This window comes from Sylvia atricapilla, chromosome 4 (genome assembly GCF_009819655.1).
Source record: "Sylvia atricapilla isolate bSylAtr1 chromosome 4, bSylAtr1.pri, whole genome shotgun sequence".
NCBI lineage: Eukaryota > Metazoa > Chordata > Aves > Passeriformes > Sylviidae > Sylvia > Sylvia atricapilla.
In genome coordinates this window covers 15,848,086-15,873,197 of record NC_089143.1, presented here as the reverse complement: position 1 = coordinate 15,873,197, position 25,112 = coordinate 15,848,086, and the positions used below count along the sequence as shown (strand labels likewise).

The 25,112-nt window shown below is 35.7% G+C and overlaps 1 protein-coding gene across 3 annotated transcripts in view; it reads right to left on the bottom strand.

The window, feature by feature from the left end:
- Positions 1–25,112, bottom strand: part of KCNIP4 (potassium voltage-gated channel interacting protein 4) — a 392,050-nt gene that overhangs the window by 346,767 nt on the left and 20,171 nt on the right. Inside the window, exon 1 of one of the 3 annotated variants that reach the window (XM_066317167.1) lies at positions 4,124–4,309. The exons of the other annotated variants lie outside the window; for them this stretch is intronic. Within the exon in view, the coding sequence (XP_066173264.1) occupies positions 4,124–4,271 (148 nt within the window). The 5' untranslated portion in view covers positions 4,272–4,309. Of the gene's footprint in view, positions 1–4,123; positions 4,310–25,112 lie in introns of those variants that run through there. 3 annotated transcript variants of the gene reach the window in all.

Below are 25,112 nucleotides of genomic sequence, written 5' to 3'. Positions count from 1 at the left end.
GCGAATGAAGTCAGGAGTATATGGTATTCCTGACACTGAATATTAACTAATTCTTGGTTTTTTTCTGACCCTTTTATCTACACCATTTATTTAATATTTTTCCTGTAAGGTAGGTTAATTAGAATCAGGCAGATTTCAGGAATGATCACTCCATGCACAAGCAAACAAAAATATATTTTTGCTTCAGTAATCAAGTTAGGAAAAAAATCCTGTTTCATGAGTCATGATACTTTCTAATTAAGGCAGTTGAGGGCTTTGATAGTGGAATGCAAATCCTAGATGTAATCCTGATGTCATCACTTTCTACCTTACATGTTGTCTTTGCCTCCTCACTTCACTGCTCAGAAGAAAAGCACACAGCAAATAATGCTGAGAGACATTAGAAAAATATCCTATATGCATAAACATTTTTTGTGAATTTTCAATAACTAGGGGATAAGTTTTTTGTGGGGTTTGGTTTTTTTTTGTGTGTGTGTGTGCTTTTTTTTGTTTGTTTGTTTGTTTTGTTTTGTTTTGTTTTTGTTTTTTGTTTTTGGGGGTTTTTTTGGTTTTTTGAGAGATCATCAGATGTGACTAAATTTCAAAGCAATGGTCAACTTATTTGCATAGGACAAGCAAAGGCAAATGGGTCACAGGAGACAAACTACTACCCAGTTCACCCAAAGTCCGTATTTAAAAAGCTGGTACTGACAATCTTCAGCAGGAATTTTTTGAGCTATTCAAAGTCTAAGACAGTATGAAGTATCCTAGGCAGAGCAGAATTTTAAGTAGCTCTGAAATAACTTGGGCTATTTTTTCCATATATACTTTGTCAAATGTACTGTTTGACAGGGAAAAACACATACAATGATTGACAGCTTGGGATTATTCCTAAAGCACTCATACCTCAACTCATAAATATATGATATGAGGAAACACAAACAATGTGAAAAACATAAACAATTGATCATGTCTAATATTTTTAGCAGTATGAAATGCAGAGTCAGCAGCACAATGCCTCAAAATTTATCCTCATGACAGACAACTTGTTGTCCTCTTGGTGTCTCTCATTTGCATTTTACAAAATCTGCAGCAAATGTATATTCATGGCATAGAATGATCATGCAAGACTCATAACTGCCCTAGCTTAGCTGAGGAGGCTGCTGATTTAGTGAGGGGATACTTCAGGGCTATGCATTTTTGAAATTGAGCATTTAAAATTGCAAGTTTTTCAACATGTCCTTTAAACTTGGGCTCCAAGTTTATTGCAGCATCAAGCTCTCACTGATGTATTCCTGGCACTGTCAGAGTCTGTTCCTTTGGCCTCAGTTACAAGATACCTGCTCTCTGAAACTACTGTCTGATGGAATTAGTCAAATTACCGAGCCTTGGGCATTGATTAAAATACTCGGTTTAGTATGAAAACGTTTCCTATTGACAACCATGTTATTCCATTTACTTTTCTTTGAAATACAAGAAGGTGGGGTTTTATTTTTTTTTCTCTTGTTCATCCTTTTGAGGGTGCACTTGGGCATTGAATCCATGCTGTTTAAATCTTGCATCAAAAAGGGTTGAGTATAATTATCTTTCCGGTACTTATGAAAAAGCATTCTTCTTATTCCCAGATTTTGAAACAGGAAAAGCAGGAAGGCATCCCCAGTGTGATGATATTATAAAATTTTATCATAAGAATGAAGGTTTCCCGTTCTGGAAATAGAGTTAAATAATCCTAACATTGCAGTAAATCAAATATTTATTTTCTTGCTCTGAATTCATACATGGAAATTGTTTCTGAAAGAATAAATAATTCTATGAAGCTAAAACATGTTGACAAACTCAGTTGCAAGATTATACAAATAAAATAAAACATGAAAATTTAATTGTAGAGAAGAAATAGTATCTGTTTTAAAAGAAAGATCGAATATCCATTACTTTCCAGCGTTTTTAGCTGCAAACCGTGACAAGGGCAATGAATTAATCTGGCCTTTAGAGTTATCATGATTTTTTAGAAATACAAACAAAAATTTTAGTTATTTTTTTTAAATACTACACTGCAAGCCTCAACTGCCTAACAACTATTTTCATACCACTTTACCTGAGTAAGTTAGCTTAAGATAACCAATGGAGAATCTGATTTGTGTAAAAGAACATCTAAGTGGGGATGAGCCACCACAATATGATTTGCAAATCCACCCTCATTCTTCCAACAGAAAACAGTAGGTACTGAGCAAGCAGCTCTGTAGCCACATGCTCTTAGCTCCTACAGCACTGTCATGAGTACTAGGAATGCTCTATCACTGCAGTCCAACAAAACCTATTTGGCCAGTGAGGTCACCTTGGACAAGAGCACAGTACTGAACAAAGTACTCAGAATGTTTGTCTTCTTGATCCTGATAAATATTCAAGGTATCCCTATGGGAATATTTCTATCATTTGGTACTACATAAAGCAAAAGTAATAGCTTCAATTTGAGTTTACTTTGTGTCAGATTCTGATTTTGTCTCCACCAGAGTAACCCAGAGTTATTCAGCCGAACCTGATTTTACAGTGATTCATCAGTCTGCTAATTTACTTTACCAGAATAAAATAAATCTTTAATTCTATCATCACTTATTGACGGTTTCAAGACCCTTTTTGGAGGTGTAAATTACTAGCCAGTTTGAAGGTATTGAAGAATCAGACCTAAAAACTTCAGTGCAATTTGCTTTAGATTCACCCATCATTTCTAGAGAGGTGATTGCTTCAAGCTACAGAGATTGATGATAAGTAATCCAGTGAAAAAGAAATTTCTAAAATTTTGCATGAGCAGAAGGATGAGTGTTGTGAAAGAGTTACAGAAAACCTACTTTTGCCTCATTAGCTCCAGTGACAATACAAAAAAAAAAAAAAAAAAAAAAAAGTGCAGCAAATTATAGATACAACCTGATACAATAATAGGAAATCAAACATGTATTTAGCAAACCATAATATGCATGTGATTAAAGCAGCCATTGGTTGAAAAAATTAACTTAAACCTTTAAAAATGAGAAAACAAGTGGCTGAGAATAGCTAAATGTTCATGCTTAGATTAAAAGGCATACAAAGCACTTATTTACTTGGACAATGCAGAGATCAGTGCAGTGTAAATCCAGAGGTAGGTCGTATTTAACCAGAATATTTTCTCTAAAACCTGGAATTAAGCAACTACAGCATAGCCTTTAAAATAAATGTGTAAATAAAGTAACATATCACACACTCAGGTTATGGTGACTTAGCTCATCATGACAAAGAAATGTCATGCTTTTTTCTTTCATTCTGTTTGACACAAATTGGATATACTGAGCACCTGGTTTGGGATTTGTTTGTTTGTTTGTTTCTGTCATAAACTGTGTACAAGGGAATGAAAAATATTGCCAAAATGCTAAAGGATTGTTTGGGGCAGTGTTTTTTCTTCTGTTTCTACATAATATTGCAAAGCACAAATACCATGGTAAAAACAGGAATCTGTGCTGAATAAAATTCTTAACTGTTTGTATGTTCCTGAGGGAAATAATGTGAAGCAGACAGTTGCTGTTTAATTTATTATTCATAAAAGAGTTCAACTTTCAATGGTGAGATATTTCACAGCCAACTTCTAATTTAAAAAAGAAGCATTTCTTTCAGTATTTATTAATAAATACAGTACATAACATCATTATGTATAAATGTGACAGAATGTTACCTTTCTCCATTTCCTCAAAGACAAAGGGATTGATCATGTAATTTCCATGCAAATAGACTCTAATAACAATGAAAGGAGGTTTTACTCATCAAAGCAGAATTTTGGGTTGGGCCTTGATAAATTGATACATCTCATTGCTGGGATTTTACATTTACTCATTTATCTTCTGACTGAAGGATTTTTTTTTCTGCAGACCATGTATTTTTATGTGCTGCAAAATGAATACTCATGCAGTACAATTATTTTTATCACATTATGATAAAGCACCTCAATCAAAGCTGTACCATTTTTAATCTCTTTGCACAATAGACTCAAGACAGCAGAGACTTTTTGTACCTGCAATTTGACTGATGTTAAATTCAGCAATACCAGTGTATCAAAAATTCAGAATTCTTGGGAGGACAACAATTTCTCCTACACTAAAATTTTCAATAGAAAAGGTACCTTTAGAGCTCAAACTTTTCCAGGCAAAAATTCGCTTTATCAAGCAGCAATTCCTAAGCATTTTCTTACAGCTTGCAGGCTTCTGAGGATACTGTTGCAAATCTTCATTCTCTTCATGTGTTTTCTTCTCAGGGGCTAACACTTCCATCCTAAACAAAAACTTAACCTTTAGTTTTCCTGCAGGAACACAGCTACACAACTTAAAACCAAAAACTATGGGTAAGGGGGAATGGGGGAGAAGAGAGGAGATGGACTGGGGATAAAAGAAAAATATTTAGAATTTCATTAACCATTCTCAACTCATACATTCCTATTACTAATTAAGTGGAATTAGTGTATTAATATTCCTTTGGTTTAAATTATTTATTTGGAACATTAATGTATTTGTAAAATATACAGATGGGGTAAAAATCAGATTTTATCCACTATTTTTAAAACTCTGTTTTTAACTTACATGATAAAAATAATAGAATATCTCTAGATGGCAAATAAATATTTACCTCTTACCTTAGTCAGTTGTTTAGGTAAAGGAAATAATGTAATCCTCTATGCATGAACCTATTATCCTTTCTATCTTAGCTTGCCTGACATCAGTGTCATAGAGGAGAGCTGCATTCCTTTAGCTGTTACTGAAAGACAGCTGCTCTACCCAGAAAAGATGAATAGTTGGGATTCTGTACTGCCTTAATGCCACTGTCAGTCAAATGCAGAAAAGCAGCTGAGCCACTTAAAGCCAGTTGTACGCTTGGGGACCATTTCCTACACTACCTTCCCATTCCCAGAGGCAGACCAATACATTTCTACATGGAATTATTTTTCCTTGTGGACTGACACTTCAAAGAAGCCAGAGGCTGTTAGCAACAACCAACACCGACTAGGACCTAACCAAATGACTACTCAGTGGCTACAAACCAAAGAAAAGGAACCTACCCAGCGTTCCAGGACTTTGGTGCCCCTCGAAGGTCACGCAGGAGTCCTAAGCAGCATTCCCGTTTGCTCTCCAGCGAGCTCCAGCCGGAGATGCCGAGGAGATGATGCTGCTGAGGACAGAGTCACCCTGCCAGCCGCAGCAGCCCTTTGCCAAGCAGCCATAGACTGCACCAGGGGAGTCCTCTGATTACAAACAGAAACTGTGCCCAGCCTGTGGCAGGACACCAGTGGCCCCTTTTTCACCCCGCTTTTTCTTCCCCCTCACACTGTGCTCTCACACACAGTCTGCATCTAACAATATTAAACACGATTTCTAAAGGCAAATGGTAGGAAACTGCCAAAGGGAAAAAAAAATTGGCACTGTACACACCAGAGTTTGATAAACAAAGCTGACTTTTCAGTTGTAAACCTACTGCTTCCTAAAGAAAGCAAGCATAATGGAACACAGCACCTCACTGCCTTCACTTCCATCAGGAGTTCCTACTGAGTATGCAAAACAACCAAAGGATCACGTATCCACTTTCTGCAACTTATTTTTATAAGATAGTGGAACTCAAAGATTTTTTTTAATCCGTAAGCATCCCTTTGAACTGAATTAACCTTCATGCCAATTACATACATTTGCAACTTTTATGTTCATGAAGTTTCCTGCGAACATTTGAACTACTAACTACTAGCTTAATGTTGCTTTGTGCAAAGCATTACACAAAAAACCCCAAGCCTATCTATAACAACTGGAGACACCTCAGGTCTATCCACACAGGCTAGGACAATAATTCCACTTCTGGAAACAGCCTATCAATCAGCTGTAAGAAAAAAACTTTCAGAAAATTCATAACAACAGAGAAGCATTTGCCTTAAAAAACAACTTTTAGGCTGCCAAAGTGAAGCACTTCCATTCAGATTAACATCTAGGAACATATTTCAGGCCCACTGCTATTTAGAACTGAACAATGCTTGAATTTGCCCTGTTGGAACAATACTTGCTGGTATAAGGAAGATCCTTTGAGTCCTTAGCATGACGCAGCACTCCAGACATGGCTGTATTCCCGTCACAAATCCCTACCAAAGTAAGCTGAATTTCAATACGATAACAGAGTTTCTGAAACTTCTGAAACTTCAGCAGAAAAAGTTCTTCCAGTTTAAGCATATTTCACAGCTCTTGTATCTTTCAAAAATGACATTCTGAGAATAAATATTAATTTTAAATTGGCGTTTACTGTTCTAAGAAGTACATTTTCACCACACAATATGCAGTCTGGATTTCCAGATGATTAGTGGAACAGAATTTTGATTAGAACAAAACATGAATGTTAATTATTACACAGAAATAACAGCTATTTTTAAAAGAGAGTGCTCTCAACTATTCCTACATCCCATTTTTTAATTAAATTAATGTACTCTAGGAACTAGAGTTTATCCCTTTGAACACTGGAGATTCTCTTCTGATCAGTCTGTGCAAGGCATCTGCAAAAAGTCACTCATCTTATCTGGTGGAACATATCTATATTGCTCCTGTCCAGGGCAAGGAGAAAAGCAAATTCCAGTGCTATGCCCATGAGCACTGGAATATATCACTATGTAGTACAGTTCCAAACAGCTAAAACTTGAAAATGTTGTTAATGTAATTCAGGTTCAAGTTTTCTGGATATAAACCTTCAAAGACACTGCCTGCCCATGTAACAGCCAGCTATATAATCCTTGATGTTCCAGCCCAAAGGCCAGCTCTCACAACACATTGTCATACTCCTCTGAGGGCTTCATCTCGGGGATTCCTTAAACCACAGGGAGCGTGAATGGGGAGCCAGACACAGGAGATGAGACAAGCCTCTGGGAGAATGAGTCCCATGATGGGATAATCAACAGGAACGTGTACTGCCTACACATGGAGCAGTGGGAGAGGGTTATTGGATATGCTCACACATTAGTATTTGAATAAAGTCTTCAGAACATACAAGAATACAGATGAGTTTTGCCAGAGATGGGATGTATAAATGCACAAATTTGATAACAGTACTCAAGAGGGAATGGAGAGGTAGAATCCTGAATCTTTAGGGTTTGCTTCTATGCACCTGAAAACCATGTCTTATTTGCCAAAGATATGAAGATATTCACTTGAGATAAACCTCTAGAAGGACTTACATTCGGAAACCTTGTTCAGAAGATGTCAAGATATTCAGATGGCACAGTATCTGTTTCCTTACTTCAAACCTTAATCAAGTCCAGAGCAATTTTCCTCTGTAATAGAAGTATATATGAACCAGAAGTTCTGTGCAGTACTAATCATCATACTATAATTTTGTAGTGAGTTTAAAATAAGCTTAAGATGTAGAACACTATAGTTCAACATACCACTGAATTTTTTCAAACAAATTATGCTGTACTTCATATAATCACAATAATAATTAAGAAAAAGAATCAACATCACTCTTCTGAAGCTGTGCATTTGATTTATCTCCTTCTCCTCTTCAGATCGTGTATTCTGACTTTGAGGAAAGGAAATGGATTGATAGTGAATTCCACATTTACAAACCTAAGGACTGTAAAAAATACATTACACACAATGCTAGAGAAAAACTGGTCATATTGTAAGTGACATGAGAAAAGCATGTGGGAAACCTGTATTAATCCAGGCTGTACAGGATCCTTCCTCTCCCAAAATACAGCCAATCATTTCAAAATTTAGGTGAAATGAAAATAGAATTTAAGAGCACTACAGAACCTGAGCAACTTCAGGATCTGGGAATGGGATCTTTCAACTGGGAGTGAATACCAAAATAGGTCAGAAAGAAAATAAACAGACCTATGCACTAGTGGGAGTACAAGACAAATGCGGAGCAATAATCTGCAAAAAACCTGAAATACCTCTGGTCTGAGCCCTTATATGTTACTGCAGCAGTAACCAAGCCCCTGGACTCTTCCTGAGCACATGCAAGTCAGGAAAGCCAAACTGTTTACTGCAGCTGTAACTGCACAAAGACAGTGACTGCCTAAAGAAAGTAGGTCTTTGTTATTTCATGTTACTGGATTTTATCTGTAATCAGTTATACCCAAAAGTAAAGCTGGGGTTCTTTGTATATATATATATTTTTTATTTCCTATTGATGGTTAAATAACTATTTTTATGAGTGATCTAAATCATACAAGCTAAAAACTCCAGAGAGTCACAAGCTGATGAATCATAGAAGGTCTGTGTGATGCCACATAGCTACAGATATTTTGAGCAATAGTTATTTGAGCTACAAGGAAATGTCTTCTAGCTGGGTGTAAGTGGACTTGGGTGCATGAAAGTTGCCTTAAAATTGCTTGATCAGATTTGAAAAATTGGAATTTGAAAAAATCTTTGGAAAAATTCCAGAAGAAATAGTCAAAACCGGCATCTGTATGGGATTTGAGGGGAATCTTTACAGAACTATCTTGTTGCATTAGCTGACTACTTTGCACAAGTATTTCAAGAACTTTCAATGATGACTACAAAAAAATTGTTCAACTTCAACAAAGCTAGAATAAACCAGTGATGTCTGCTGAAAACTTTGGGCCACTAGAGATTGCAGCTATAAGTTGTGAAATGAATACTGAAAAATAGGGCAAGCTTACAGAATCCAGTTTTGGATGAATGTGTGGGTGACTGCTGACATATTAAGGAATATTACAATGAGATGCTTCAGAGAAAAACCAGGGTTTGCTTTGATTTTGTTTTTCTCAGCAGAGGCAAGTTTCAATAGTATTTTATGATACCTGATTTTGGTAGATGAGAGAAGGGATTTGTGTGTGGAAAGGAGAATTTCATTCTCTTTCTGTAGAACGAAAAAGGGAACAGAAAAAGATGTCAGCAAAAATATATCGGGTACTTATTTACCCACACTGTATAGTACTCTCTAAGGTTTTGCTGCTGCATTATCTTGAACTTCATTTACATCTTTCTATCCTTTTCATCATTCATTTTTCTATTTATGGGGGGGGAAAGCCAATTGGATAAATACCAGGTAACAAAAGCTTCTTGTATGCTTCAATATCAACTAAAATTTGGGACAACACAGGTGAATAATTGCTTTCAGGTTGTATTCAGGTTGTCTGGCTTAGAAGGAAAACATCTGTGTTCACACATGTTATCACTCAATGCTGTGTGGGTCACAGAACACCTGGTGATTACCTGCAATAATGAATTGACTGCATCAAGAACAATGAGCAACACAACCAAGAGCAAACATCGGTGGGTGGGAATTTCAGAGAGCTCCTTTGCTGTGCCAGACGAATTTCATGTCATATGAGCCCTCTTGGTGTTACAGGTCTATAGGGATGAGATCTCATTGGATGATTCAGTAGCTAAACTAAACTGAGAGAAAATGCTCACCTCCTGTCAGATTATGGTGATAATAGACATGACAGTGTCTGTGATATGAGTAGAAAAGATTTTAATTGTAATCCATCGTTAATGGTAATTAAAACATTCCTGTTTGCTATTAGCCATTGTCTGGAGTGCATATGTCTACTCCCCTTGGTTTCAGTGGCAGGGAGTTTTAGATTTTCAGGGTTAATAAACATTTCTCAGCAAAGAGAAACATAATCTATTTACTGGTGAAAAATTAGAGTTTTATAGCTGCCAAGAAGCTTTCTTGTCAATATGTCAAAGACTGGATTCTTTCAAGACTTGTTATAGGTACAGAGTAACATTTCATTTTCCAGAATTACAGGAGGAAATTGGATCAATGAGAGGGGATTAAAAGGGGATATGCAAGCCCTAAAAAGTTTTTTAGTTATTTCTAAAAGTTTTTTCATCAATAACAGCAAATTTGAACAATCACGTGCAACTGCTATGAAAGGCAATGACCCTTAGAAAATATTTTTTAAAAAGCTATTCAATAAAATCACATAGCTAAGAAGACTTCCTGAGCTGGATATTCCAAAGCTGAAAAGATCCACCCTCTGCCACTGAGAGGGACTCAGGCAGGGGATGATCAGAGATACCTTGAGTAAGGCAAACATGACAGGACTGATCCATTTTCTTTGTGAGAATGGTATGTTCTGACACTTAAAAGGAGTAGCAAGTGACCAGAAAATGCCATCAATGCCATAGCTCATGAAGAATTACTGAGTGTATTGGGCTATTTAACTTCCTAAACAAATATTTTTTATCTCAGAGTACAGGATGAATATACCCAAGACCCATACGACTCCATACAAATAGGTACCTTAGGTTTTTTTACATCTGTATATCATCATGCTTCAACAAGAAAAACTCCTACTTTAAAAGTCTGAAAACTGCAACAGATGAGAATAAAGCTTTATGAGACTAATCATTGTAACTTCGTATACAAATTATGGTGTGTCTTAGTGTCTAATTTGTCAGAAATATTGATAGATCAAATTGCTTCTTTAGAAACACTAGAATGGGAGACTGGTCAATAATGTGTGAAATCATGTTTTCTGTACCAAAAGTAGCATCATAAGAGTGTAACTTTGGGAAGGATGGACAAAAAGTAGAGGAAATGAATACAAGTAGATTATTGGATTAACTTCTGTAAACCCATGGAAATGCCAACAAATTCTAAAGAGAAAGATCCATTAGAATTTGTTGGAAATTATTTGCTCTTGGTTTAAACTGTTATTTTTATAGGTTTTACAACTAACCATATTTATCAGTAGCAGTATTGATCATATTTTGGGCTTTACAGCAATGATAAAATTGTAAACACTGTTCTATACTATATAATGCAGATGCCTTTCTTAGTAACAATAAGAGGGATTAATTTTTAAACTGGTCTCGAGCTTATGATATGGACTGGATACACTCCCTTCCTGCAACTGCCTTGACTTCATTTATGACTCTACATCTGTTGTACTCAAAAACATCGACATAACTAGCAGAAGACTCCAGTTAACTCATAACTATCAGAACTCCATTTCAGATGATCACGGCTTTGGAAAATGCTTTATTCTGCTTTTGCTCAGGCTCCTAATTAGCCCAATATTTGTCAAAATATCCCTAGAAATAAACTGGAATTTCCTTTCTCTGTGGATTTTATCATTCAGATATCATTTAATACTTAAAGAAACATGAAACAAACTGTCCATCCTTATTTTGGACTGGCACAGAGCTTCGAAACAGCAGCAAGAATAAATTCATCCAGGACACATAAAGGATTATTTTTCCCCATACATATAGATCACCCAGTACAGGACAGAGAAATTATGTTCAATTCTCATGTATCCATTTAACTATTTTTTTATAATGCCACAGAATTAAGAACATATGCAATAAACCTCACAGGCATTGTGACATATTTATGAACATCTAAGTCATTTTGTAGAAGTAGTGAAAAACACTATCAGCACAGCACTGGTAACAGGAAAGGGCTCATTACCATCAACTCCTATCCCAAAAAAGCTGCTTATCAGAGACTGACCTGCAGATGGGAGCAACACTAACAAATGAAGCTAATTGAACAACAGCAAAACATTTCCATGACCCCTTTTTTTTACCTCCTTGTTTTGATAAACAACTTAATACTCGAATCTGAAATTACTATTTCTACGGTATGCTCTCCTTAATCCGAGGTATTTTCAGACATAAACAGCTTAGAATAAGAAATGTTACAAAAAATCATCTACAAAATGAGTTCCTTACTGCTACAAAGCAATCACCACTGCTGTCTTTTATTCACTGAAGAAGAGGAACAAAATCTGAATGATCTCAGATGCTATAATGCTATGTTGATAGATACAGTCCTTTAAATGGTTAAAGAAGAGAGAGAAAAAGGGGTGCAGCTGAGCAACAAATGAACTAGCTGAAATGAGGTTCTAAAAATTTATTTGACCATGAGAAGTATTTATCCATAATATGTCACTGAAGAAGGAACTTGAGGAAATAGAAGAATGCCACTGCACAATATGCTTGGGAAGAGAAGCCAAAAAGGCCTGATATCTCGTTTTGGTTTTGAATATAATTGATTATAAACCAGGAGTAGTTTTATGACTTCATATTTCAGTAGAACCTAACTCTTACATTTCCTCCAAAAAGACACAGAAGTCTCATTTACCAGGGAGATATACATTACTTGGAGACAGCATCCATGAATCAGTACAAGCATATTTGTCACTTGGATCCCTGATGAAGTATCAGCTAAGCTTTTAAATGATCTTCTGTATTCAGAGAAAACAATGCAGACTGGATACAAACCTGCCTTTTTAGGCTGCCACATAACTTTGCACTAAATAAAATCATATTGAAAATTATAATCTCATAAACTTCATGCTTGTTACCTTATGCTCAGCAAAATAATGATAAACGTCTCAGAGAAAATGAAATAGAAGATAAAAGAAAACATATATCCAGATACAATTTAAAGCTGCGTTTATTTGGATATACGCACAATGACAACAAAGTTATGAAGATGAAATAAGAGCATTAAATTTCTGAATTTTAATACAGGCTTTCATATTTTCTTACAGAATTTTATACTTATTCGACTTGTATTTTCCTAGATAGAGCCTCAAAGGTTGAACACAGGTTCAGAGAATATGAATTCAGAATATAATCAACTGCACTCTATTGAACTCACATCATTAACGCTTGATTTTGTGATATGCTGAGCATTTCCAGCTCATGCAGTGATAGGAGTGTCATGTAGCATCCAGCATTTTCCAAGATCAGACTCCATTGATTATCATACACTGAAAAATTATCATTTGAAACTATTTTATCTTTTTTCCATCTATGATTTCTTTCTTAATGGTCCTGGAGTGAGACCAAAAACGATTGCCCATTGAAATTCACTTTGTGGTAAGATGAGAGGAACTCAGGAAGCAGAAAAAATGCTGGGAAGCAAGGAAGTTATTTATTATTTAAAAATGTAATAGGAGGACCCTTTTTTTGCAATTTTTGGGTGACTACATTCTATATACAGTACTTAATGACATTACCATTTAGTAAGTCCCATTACAAAGTGACACATTTTTGTTGCCTCGTGTCAATAATTTGCCTGAATTACTGCATCTTTTAACAGATAGCAAATTAAAACTGCCTTTTCAGAAACATGCAGCAGCTTTCTCTTCTTCTAGGGCTGTCCAGCAATGTTTAGCCCTCACTACATTAGACAACATGAACAGTGGTCAAAAATAGTTGCACGTGCCATGGCCATTAAGAAAAGCATTCCAGCTATTTCTACATATCTATAGCCCAAGCTTATCAACACTTGCAATTTAGGTTCAAGCTGAACCAGCATCAGGTAGGCTGAGTGCTCCCACCACTAACCATTTGGGCCACCCATAGAATTTAAAATTATTACATTATAAAAATTTAGTGTGTGTTGTGAAATGGGCCTGACAGCAACGGGAACTTCTAAATGCTTGGTTTAATTGGAGAGAACAACAAGGCAGTTAGCTGGAAAAACTTCTAGTTACAGTGTCTTTTGTGGCTGCAGTTTCTCAGAGAAAATGAAAAGAAAACACACAAAATGAGTTAACAAATAGATAACAGCTAGAGGTTTACCATTAAAAGACGTGGCTTTCCTGGCTTTCCTCATTATTAATTAGCACACAAAATATCAGCAGCTAAATAAGCACTGCTATTCAATGAACACAAAATATCAGCAGCTAAAGAAAGACCCTTTTTAATAGCCAGGTTCTAGCTATTGATTTTCCAGAAAAGCCTAATGATCCTTATGCACACTAAATGTGAGGATGAAAGTGTGCCATAGGAGCTAGGAGCTCCTTGTCAATTTATTATCCTCCATCTCCGAAACATACATAATAATTTATTTCTTTAATTTAAGTACAGAAACACTGTCTTACATACTTATGTAAGTGTACACTTATGCACTTATATAAATGCACTTACACAGTTGCAGTATTTTCATACTTCCAGCCACCTAAAATTTCCTCCAGGGCACAGGATAACCAAATTGTACATCACAGACTACCTACAGTTGCCAGCACTTTCCAGAATTCCCATAACTGGAACACCTGAGAGCTTTTCCTTCCTTAAAATAATCTTGAAATATTGAATCAGAACTTTTCATTACAGAAAGAACTTTATAAGCATGGGCTTTAATCTAGTGATACATTTACATAAGATCACGTCAGGGAAAAGCTGATTATTGTATTGCTTGGGGGGAAAAACAGCTTTTTATAGTGGTTTAGCAGGCCAGCACTATTTAAATTGAAAGACTGTCATTTGTGAGTATTCAAGGCATGGTACAATCTTTGATTATGTATGTACTGTCAACATTTGTTAAATGCCTGTCCAGGTAGAGCAGTGACAGTGTATTCAAAGGGTTACAGAGAAATCCTCAAAGGGAACAGTGATACAGGGTGCTCAGAAGCTACAGAAACAGAGTCATCAACAGCATGCCTTATTCTAACACTTCCAGATGACAGAAAGCACTATGCAAACTTCCACCACTACCTGTCAGAAAATCAAAGTTGGCACTTCCTAGTGAGCTAGTAAACTCTCAGGAATCTCCATATTGTGTTGTTACTGCAGAGTAGTACCGTGGGAAAGAAATAGAAAAGCTGTCATTTAATAGACTCACATTTTTGCCATGCAGCAGATTACATATAAATTGGAACTTATATTCGAAAAACGAGAAGTCTCATTTTTATCTATATTTATTAAATGAAAGAAAATCAGTTATTTCTCACAGTTAGTGAGCAAGAACTATCATTTCTCATTTTCCTCTTTGGGCAAATACATACATAAAACAAAATCACATTTCAAAAAGTGAGTCTAGAGTTATGCCAAGCTAATAAAGGATAAAAAAAGTGAAGTTTCATATATTTCTATAGGGTTTAGGAAAGCAGCATAGCTGGAGACGGTTCACCTTGGATGAATTGTTATAAACTTTATATTCAGTAACTGCACATTTTGGCAGCTGAGTAGCAAACAATTATTTTATTAACCCAAGAAGCTTGAGAGGATATCAGGGAGTTCTAACAGTTACCTGTCTTAGACATGAGTATTTTTCTGTGTCTTCTCAATCAAGTGACATAAAGTTGTCTGACATAGTACCTTAGCTACATGCTCTGTTGTCACTAGTGTGATCTGTGGCTGGGGACCTGGAACTAGATGATCTTTATGACTCCTTCCAACCCAGGCCATTCAATTATTTTATTAATTATAATTATTAAATTATAATAATTTTAATTATTTTCATCCACCAGCTTTAATGTTTTTCAGCTATGTCTCTGGCCACTAAGTTTTACTCTGTCATACGTAAAATGTTATTAAACATGATAGGGGTCACTCATTAATGAGAACTCATCTATGAATGGAAAAGGGACTGGCTCTTGGTCTAACTCATCAATTTTATCAGCAATTTAAAACATTATATTAATTACTGATATGGACAAATGCAAAGATTGATGAATAAATAACCAGAAAGGACATTTTATTGTTATAGGACAAACTCAGCATTTTTTTCTTTTAGTTCAACAAAATGCAAACCCACGCTCCTAGAAGCAAAGCACAGAGAGACTATCTTTGTTCAAACACAAAAACCCCTCAACTCCTCAGGCAAGCATTCTGGTTTAGAGTACAAACCTCCAAAGAGATCAGAAAACAGAGGAGTAGCTTCAAAGAATGACTGCAAAGTAAAGGGAGTAAAGGGATTGCTACGTCCCTCTGTGAAGACACTCATCAGTGGCAGAGAGATCTGAATATGGAAAACCTTTGAGGCTGATGGACATGGATCAATCTAGATTGAAAAGTTAAAAACTCAAGCTAGATAAATCTGGAAAATAAGATAAAGTCTTAAAGTAATTAAATATGTGTGGGGATCCCTTTATTGGTTCATTTTGTTAAAAATAATAATCAGATTTGAAATACAAATCATGATCCAATTCCTGTGAGAAGACCTCTGACTGAAGGTCAGCTGAGAAGATTACTGTGATCATCTCTGGATTTTCAAAAATGCTCTTTTTAGCAGATTAAAGGAAAGAGGACTATGTTGTTCTCTCCTCATTTTACAGGTTGTTTGCAAGGTAACCTTCATCATCATAAAAAGCTGCAAATATAAGTGTAAAAAACAAGGAATATAGAACACAACTCTATCTAGCAATTCTATCAGATTTTCTGGCAAATTCAAGACGTTATGACAATGCTTCTAACACCACCCGAATTCTAGCAGGTGAGTTCAAGATTAATCAGTTTCTTTAGGATGAAGTCAGATCTCTGCATTTGCCTATGCTGTCCTTCAGCATATAAAAGATTGTCAAAGCTCCACACAAATCCGTATGTAATCAGATGATTATAATTTAGCACTATGTTAAATGCCCAAGTGATTAAAACACATGAATAATTGAAGGAATTCCTAATGGAATAATTACAATAACGTTCTTTAGTATACTCCTATTTTCATAGCTTTAGGCAATATCAAGTGGTTCAAATTAATAAATCATCTCATAGATCAGATGATTTTCTAGGACCTACAGTTCAGCCCTTGAAGCTATTGGTTAGGAAAGAAGCCATAAACATTGCAAATAATAATGAGATTTTTGACCTTCCACTATCATGTAAATTGATGTGTGCCAGGCATAGGCAGACTTTGCTGTTAAACTCTAAATCTTTCAGCTTTGTCATTGTTCCCATCTTGTTATTGGATGTGTTAACTCTAAAAGGGATAAGTATAGAAGAGCAAAAGCAGGGAACAGAGTTAGGAAGAAATGAATATTCTTTTTCAAAAAATATACACATACTGAGCTCCTGTAGAAGAAAAATTATTAATTACTTTAGAGGAAATTAGGATGCATACCACATGCTGGCAATTAATGTATAGAGAACTGTAATACGGGTTATTCTCCAGTACCTAGCTTTTCAGAATGTAAAAATCAAGTCAAATAATGAGAAATAGTCATTCATACCATTTAGTTTACTTTTTTTCTTTCAAGTTTTGCCTCTGATATGCTGATTTTCTTTCTTTTTCATTATGACTTCTATTTATATTTCATTCATTTCTGGCAGCACTGAGTACCTGAGGTCGACCAGCTGAAATAATGTAATTCTCACACTTTGGTACAGCAACTTCTGTCTTATGCTTTGTAATGGTTAAGCAAAACAATGTTAATTTATCTATCGAAAGGATGGCTGAGAAAATTTTAACTGCAGAGTTGAACAAGCTATACAGAGTTGATTAAGCACCATTATTGTTCCATACCAGAGACCAGAAAACTAGAGATCAAATTAAGTGACTAACTTAGAAATATTGCCAGATTTGGAGGGACAACAGCAAGGAAGGAAAATGCTCAATGCGTGCATTGGTAATAATAAAAAAGAAGGTCCTACGAGGTGTGCCCCATGCTCCTGGCAGGGTCACCACAGCAGCACTGGGTGTGCATGTTCAGGACAGTGTGCCTGCCATCAACAGCAGAGAGATGCCCCATGCTGACACCAACCAGCCGTGGGGACACTGCTGCCTCCTGCAGCACAGCACAGGGATGTCTGTGTACCTCTATGTATTACACAGCAACACAAAAATTATTGCAATGGAAGAAGCAAAATGAAACTAGCAGAAACTCCTGACTGTGATTCTGTAATGAGGGATGGAGACTAAAATGAGCACAGGAAGAAGATGGAGAAGGAAGGGGAGAGGAAAAAAAATGTTGCTGCATTAGGATTTTCCACACAAGACTTTTATTCTTATATGGAAAATTTAATTTGTGATGCAATACCAATGTTGAAAATGAGAGCTACAGTTTCAGGACGCATGTCATTATTAAATTTCGGGGTTTATTTCCCCATATTAAAATATTGGTAAATGGGAACACAACCAGTCCATGTAAATAAAATTACAGTTGTCCCACAATGCCCCAAACTCTTCTTCTATCATTGGTCATCTGTCATCCAAGAAGAGAAATGCTAAAGTTTCAGCACGTGTTCTGAGATATTAACACTTTGCAGAAAGATAAAAGGGTGACTTAGCATCCAGATACTTCTCACAGACCTAATTCTGTACCACATTAGTATTGCTAAGTATTCTGTGAAGTTCTGATTACTTTGAATAGCTAAGTGCCATGGCATTTACCATAATAATTTTGTCATTATCACAAACACATTCTAATTTAGGTGACTGTGAATGACTTCCTTATGTTCCTATGACAATCCATAAAGATTATATTGTACAACTTCATGAGGATCTTTTCAAATAGCCATCACACATCCAATGGAAGGGGTTGTTATTTAAAAACAGTGTAATGATTCCAGAAATGCCAGAGTTTATTATGTCTGAACTTCCAGCACAGGATGAAAAATATTCTAAGTCTGTCCATCTTCATGAGACAGCACATTAATTTTTCATGTTACCACACTAATACATACTACTTTCTACTAATTCAAAATGCCCAAATTAATCTAAAAAGAAGAAATACTTGCACTACTGAATAATCTCCAAACTTGCTAAATTCATGTCAAAATAATTCATGTTCTCATTTTCATTTTAAGTGATACATTAAAATTTGAGTACACACAGGTTTTTACACCATGACAAATTATTTCTTTCCAGATACTAATTTTGCTCAAACTCTGTATTAAAAATTATGTCAGCAGACTTTCAGAGAGTGTTTCTATGTAAAAACTGTTAAGCTGAAAACATCATTGCATGCCCCAGGTCATCTCCAGGTATTTATTGCTGGTTTTCATAGTGGTAGAGAAGTTTTTATGTTGGAAAAAGATACTCACATTAATAAGATAAAAACTCTAAAAATGGCTGTGTTAGAGAGAAGTCATCTGAGTTTTGGCACTGAACTTCCCTCATTAAACTGAGTGGGTAAATTCCCTTGATTCAATCTACAGTCCTAAAGAGAGATGCCAGAACAGAGGGCAATCCAGAATTCCTGCATGTTCTGCCCTGAACTGTCCTGGCTACATTTCCAACCTGATTAAGTGCCTAGAGTTAGGCAGCATGAATGTATTTTGTTACGTCCACTCAATCTCCATCAAGTCCTAACATTCATAGGCACTGTGGGATCATGAAATGCAAAAGAGCCATAAAATTCCAAGTTATATTTCTAGCAGTGCAATGGAAGCCATTAAAAAGCCATTACCTATCAATAGTTGATGTACTCTGGCTACTTATAATGCCCTACTGTAAGGGTGTTTGTGAGCAGAGAGGTTAGACAGGATGGGAGAACTCAAACAATTACACCTCAGGGTGGTAAGTGCTGACAGTATTAATTCTTTACAGCAACCACAGCATGGTAACCTAACAATAAAATGTATAATCTGCCAAAAAAGCAAGGAGAAAGTTCTACATTATTTCACAACTGGTCTGAAGCGGATTGCATATCCATTTCACAGACTGTACACTCCAAATGCTCCTGCCCAGAGGCTGTCATCCCTTACTGTATTATAGAAGGACCTAATGGCTCCAGTATATTAGGTACTATACAAATATGCTAAGAAATATTTCTTTTTTCCTACAAACAACAATAAAAATAGGCAAAATGAAGGCCAGGCATAAGGTTGCATTGATTTTCTCCATTTGACAGATGGGGAATGGAAGCCCACTGAGAGTGAACGCCTGAGGCGGCATGCAGCAAAGACAGGAATTTGACCTAGACAGCTCAGGTTCCAGACCAGTGCCTTCTCTCATTAATATCTGCTCCTTTATGCATTTTTTGGCCATAATCTAGCAAGAGAAGGAGCACTGCTCTGGCCCAGGTTTAATAGGATCACAGTCTTAAAATTATACTCAGGAGTCAGAAACTTCAAAACTCAGATGATAAATTTTAAGCTGTATTGATTTCAGTTTCTTCTCTCATCTTCCAGGTTCTTTAAACCCTCTGCAGTAATTTGATTCAAGAGCGGAAGTCCTTTGAGAGCATATGAAACAGTATTCCAGTTTAACCACTAATGTGATTTTTCATCAATCAAATATTAAATACTTGAAGAGAAAATAAACTTGAACTATAAGAAATTTTTTGACAGCAGTTCAAAAGATGTACATCTGCACAGTTCTGCAAATAGACAATAGATTCACTTTTGTGTCACAACACTGAGTGATTATCTTTTGTGCCTCATACATCCATCTTCTGAACTATGAGAAATGAAAACAACAGTAAACATGGATAAAACAAAAGTACTGTCTTAGATAAGATAGCTGCAGACAGCATTTGTACAAGAAGTTTCTCTATCATTTGCTGCAAGGCAAAAATCACATACAGAAACAGTAATGGTCAAACTTCAAAATTTTTGGAGAATCAGTACTTTATTAAGTTCTAAGCCTACACAATGTAATGAATTATATATTTGTGAGCTTTGTTTCACAGAAAGAAAAAGACAGATTTAAAAGAATAATTTAAAATATCAATGTGCCAAATATTCAGCTGGTCATAATTACTAGAATTGGGGGAGCGAGGAAACAAAACTCCCTAATAAAACACTAGACTAGTTGATGATAGAATGTTATGTAAATACTCACAAGACATTAGCTTTATGAGATGCGCCAAAAAATGCGACCTAGATGGTTTTTGTTTTAAGAACAGTGTTGTTTCTCTGAGTCTTGGGAAATGCAGTCTGAAGTCCTACTTCTAGGATAACCGCAAAATTATATCCTCATCAGAAAAAAGCAGAGATGGAAGAAGCAGGGCAAATACGGCAGCAAAAATAGAGAGGTTCCACAATCTCCTACGGGTCCACTGATTTCCATAAGCAAGTCCTCAAAATTTGATCCTACTTACGGCAAGTTAATTATCCACACCACTTGGAATATGGAAAACCAAGTCATTATTATTGCAAAAAGAGTCAAGAAACTTCGAAAATTATATATTTAATGCACATATACTAGAAATGATGAGTAAATTTATAAATTTAAATAATTCAAGAGAAAGGAGCCTGATAATAAACCCCTCAAAATATGAGGAAAAAGTAATAATCTTCTACCTTTTAATTTTATCAGCGTCAGAAAAGGCCTTACGGCAAAAGATGTCAATCCCAAAGCCACAGCTTTGCCACTCTGACACCTCTTATAAAACTTAAAAATTAATTTCGAGGCTACTTAAAGCATGAATCTATGCACCTGAGTGAAAGCCTGAATAAAGAAAAATGTTGGTATAATAATTGGCTGCAAGAAATATTTCTCAAAACTTTTGGACAATTTACAGAGCATAATTATCCACGAATAAAAGTATCTCCTGCCTAAGCAGCTCAAAAATAGGAAAATAATTGCCATCCGAATATTATTCACTGGTTTGTTTGGGCTTTTTGCTTCTAACAACGAATACATTAAGAACCATGCAGCCTTCCAGGGGAAAGTTAAGGAACTGTCACTAGTGTGGGAGGAAATCAACAAATATATTCCTGTCTCCTAAATAACTCCCATTGCTGTCATACTTTTTCCTTGCTTGCAAAGACGGCTTAATCCTGGTATACCTGAGTACTCAAAGGTAGAAACAAACCAGGTTCAGATCTAGGCTACCCACATGGTAGGAGAGGAGTCTATAAGAACAGTTGGGACTAATTGATCCTTCTAGCCTACTAACAATAAGAACTCGTGGTTCTTTCCTTAAAGGTGTGGGGCTTCTAGTTGGAGACTTCAGCAGAGCACTAGAAGGTTCTCTGCTGAAGAGCTGGGTCTTGTACACATTATCATCAACCAGACTGTTCAGAATCAAACCTTTTCTGCACAGCTAAAAAGTGCAGTTCAACCCAAACTTGACCTGTTTTCACTGTGAAACTCAAATGCTCATAACTAAAGGGACATTTTTTCAAGATGTCTCAATTTTTTATCTTAATTGCATTGCAAAGTTTTCTTTTTAATAATAAGTACCTCTCCATGCTTTGTGACAAAGGTTGAACATTTCTCCTCCACATAAAGACCTGTAAAGTTTCATCCCAGTGCAATCAAGATTAAGGGAGTTATAAGTAGAAATTAAACATCTGCAGATAAGCATTACAGTTCATCAGTAGCAGATGTAGTTGATTACTGGAATTTGAAAATAGAAAATGTAATGGCAAAGCTTTAGATTAAAGTAATTATACTGCAATAATTATATGGAATTGAGTTTATTATATTACAAAGTAGTTTTAACATCTGAGCCATTTTAAAATATATGCTAGCTAATACTGAAGTCTCCCTCAGATGCAATATAAAAAGCAGATTAAACTAGCATTCTGAAAGTATGCCTGTGAGATAGAGTCTGTTTTGCAACCTAGTTCAATGCAAAGTTATGCTACTGCACTCATATAAAAGAAATTAATAGTAGATAGTATTAAACAAATCAAAATACATTTAGGAAAGCATTTAATCACATTATGGACTAATATCAAAATATTATGGAATTATTACTTCAATTAATGAAAAAGATATCAGGGTTTTTTTTCCTATTATCAAGTCTGACAACCTGCAAGTTTAGCAATGATTATGACACAAAGATTTGTCTCTTATCACAACAGCTTTTGGAGGATATTGAATTCAAGTGTTATACTCGTGTTAAGACTTCTAATTTTTAGTTTTTATTAAATTCCATCACCAAGTGTTGGTTTTGAGCTCTTGTTTGGTTTGGTTTGGTTTTGGAGGGGACATAAATTCACAATAGTATGTAGAGAACATTTAATCCTCTTCTGGAAAGTGTAAGCTCATCCCAGAAACAGACCTAAATGAATCCTCTCCACCCTCGGCATTTTACAGCTATTCCTCTGCCCCAAGGCTTCATGGCAAATACTTCCACACCTTCACTGTTCAGAGGTTGTAATGACTTTGAGTCAATAAATATCTCTGTGTAGAAAAACACCTCGATTCCAGGAGTCAGCAAATGCTTGATCCCCACAGACAACAGTCTAGAAGAAACACTTTTCTAAATGTGACCCGAGGCAAAGTGAAAGGCAGACTGAACATTTTCTTCACGATTCCTCAATACATCTTTTAAAAATGGCCTAATTTGAAAGTGGATTGACTTTATATACTTGAATGCTTGATGAACTGCAGTTTTATGGTGCCTAGAAAACCTGAAAAGATAGGAACCGAGCAGGGGGACACTTATTGGCTTTGGGTATAATCAGCTCTGAGCACAGAAAATTTCTGAACCATAATTAGCATTCAGTTAACTTTGTGCAAGCTGCCTGATGTTGGCACATAAAAATCTTTCCTTTTAACTAAGTGATAAAGGGAGAGAGGTAGGTTTAATGCTGCCGAACTTTAAAATACTTATAAAAAGAAGAAATTAAAGTTCAAAGAAAAATCATTTATATAATCTCCAGCAGTGCACATTATTAAAAGCTATTCATCTACTGTGCACTGGATGGCAACTGAATTTTCTTTCTTGATTTGCACTCAAATTAAAACAGCAGTAAGCCTCAAAGTAAGAAGATAGTAGAAATACAGTAATCTACTACTTTTAAACAAAACAGGACATTGATATGGCCAGATGGTAACAGGAAATCTAAGAACCAAGCAACAAAGGAAGCACAGCAGTCTCTTCATTTGCGATCTCAAATGGCTTTTCTGGTCCTTTAGAAATCACCTGTGGCAGTTCTCCCAGAGTCTTTAAATAGTCTTAAGAATCAAACCTTAGGTTCTAAGGGAGTTCTGGAAACTAAATGTCTTTCCTTGCAGAGTTTAGAATAATTCCAGCTTTTGTTTGCATGGCGTAAGAGACATGTCTCCCATCTTTTCTAAGAAAATAAGTCGCTTTTGTTCTTCTTCATCTAGACCATGTTTTTCCTTTCTTTCCCCACATTTGCATGTAAAAGAACAGGGATATTTTATTCTACACACATTACAAAATTAAACAAACATTTCTGATGTCAAATCCAGAAAGTTTTAATTTTACTTGTACAGAAAATACGAAATATCACATTTCATTATCCTACATATTGATTCAAATATCAATCTATTCAACAATCTTTTTCCAATTATATTGGGGAAAGAAATCAGATAATGTTGAAAAAATATCCAACATTTGCATTTTTTCTATGCCTACTTCTTACTATTTAAACAATCTAGAAAAAACAGGATACAATTCTGAATAGAAGTACGTGCTCCATTTCAAAATATTACATTCTGGGCTTCAAATCTATTTTTTGATCAATAATTCTTAAAATTAAAAGAGAGCAACATTTGTGCAGTAACTTTATACCCGTTTATTAGCTTGTTAACCTCCTGGATTATTAGGAAGTCTTTGAAGACATTAATATTTTAATAGTAAAATAAGCAAAATCTTTGACTTTTCTAAAAATTCATTGGGGGAAAAAAAAGTGATAAATGCACAAAAATTGCATCTCTTGATGTCACCCATTCTGCTAAATTTAACAGCCACAAAATATGCAACAGCAGATCTTTTTTATACATGAAAATTATGTACTACCATTTTTAACCAATCCTGAATTTTGTTCATAAATGCACTTGGTATTTAAAATAAGCAGGATAAAAATGTGCAAAAGTAATAAATAAACTTCCAAGGCCCCAAATCCACTAAATTCTCCATTTACAGATTTCCAAGATGTTTGAGAAGGCATTTTATATTCTGAAAGAAAGGTAAATCAGTAATCACTGCTGTTCTTCAAAAGTCAATACTAAAAGACATCATCCAGTTTATCCAACTTTTCCAAACAGTAGGCATTTCCAAGAAGTACCCAGATCACTGCAAAGCCACATAATACAAAGAAATTACTTAAAAATCCAACATAGGGGTCATTTCAGTCTTTTATAAGACATCCAGTACTAACCACTTATCAGATGGCTAGAAAATTGTAGAAGAAACTTCTTTTGAATTCAGCATTTTTACTTCCTTGAGGCATCCATCCAATGAAAAGTCAGAACACGTAGGCACTAATGATTACAATGCAATCACTTTTTCCAGAAATTGTGAGACTAGGGTTGATAGCAGCGCTCTCAGTCGTATGAAACTGAGCACTGTAAAATATCCTTGGTCATCTGAGGAGGATCCAAGCTGAGGTACAAATGCTGTGGAATAGTCCTCTCCTCAGCTTGGTGTGAGGCTTGGTAATGGAGAGGAGAGCAAGAAGCAGGTGCTCACAAGCAGCAGCACGAGCTCAGGAGGGGTGTTGCCTCAAGTTGCCCTGCTTTTCACTGTTTGCATTTTGTTGTCAAGCAGCTTCAAGTAAACT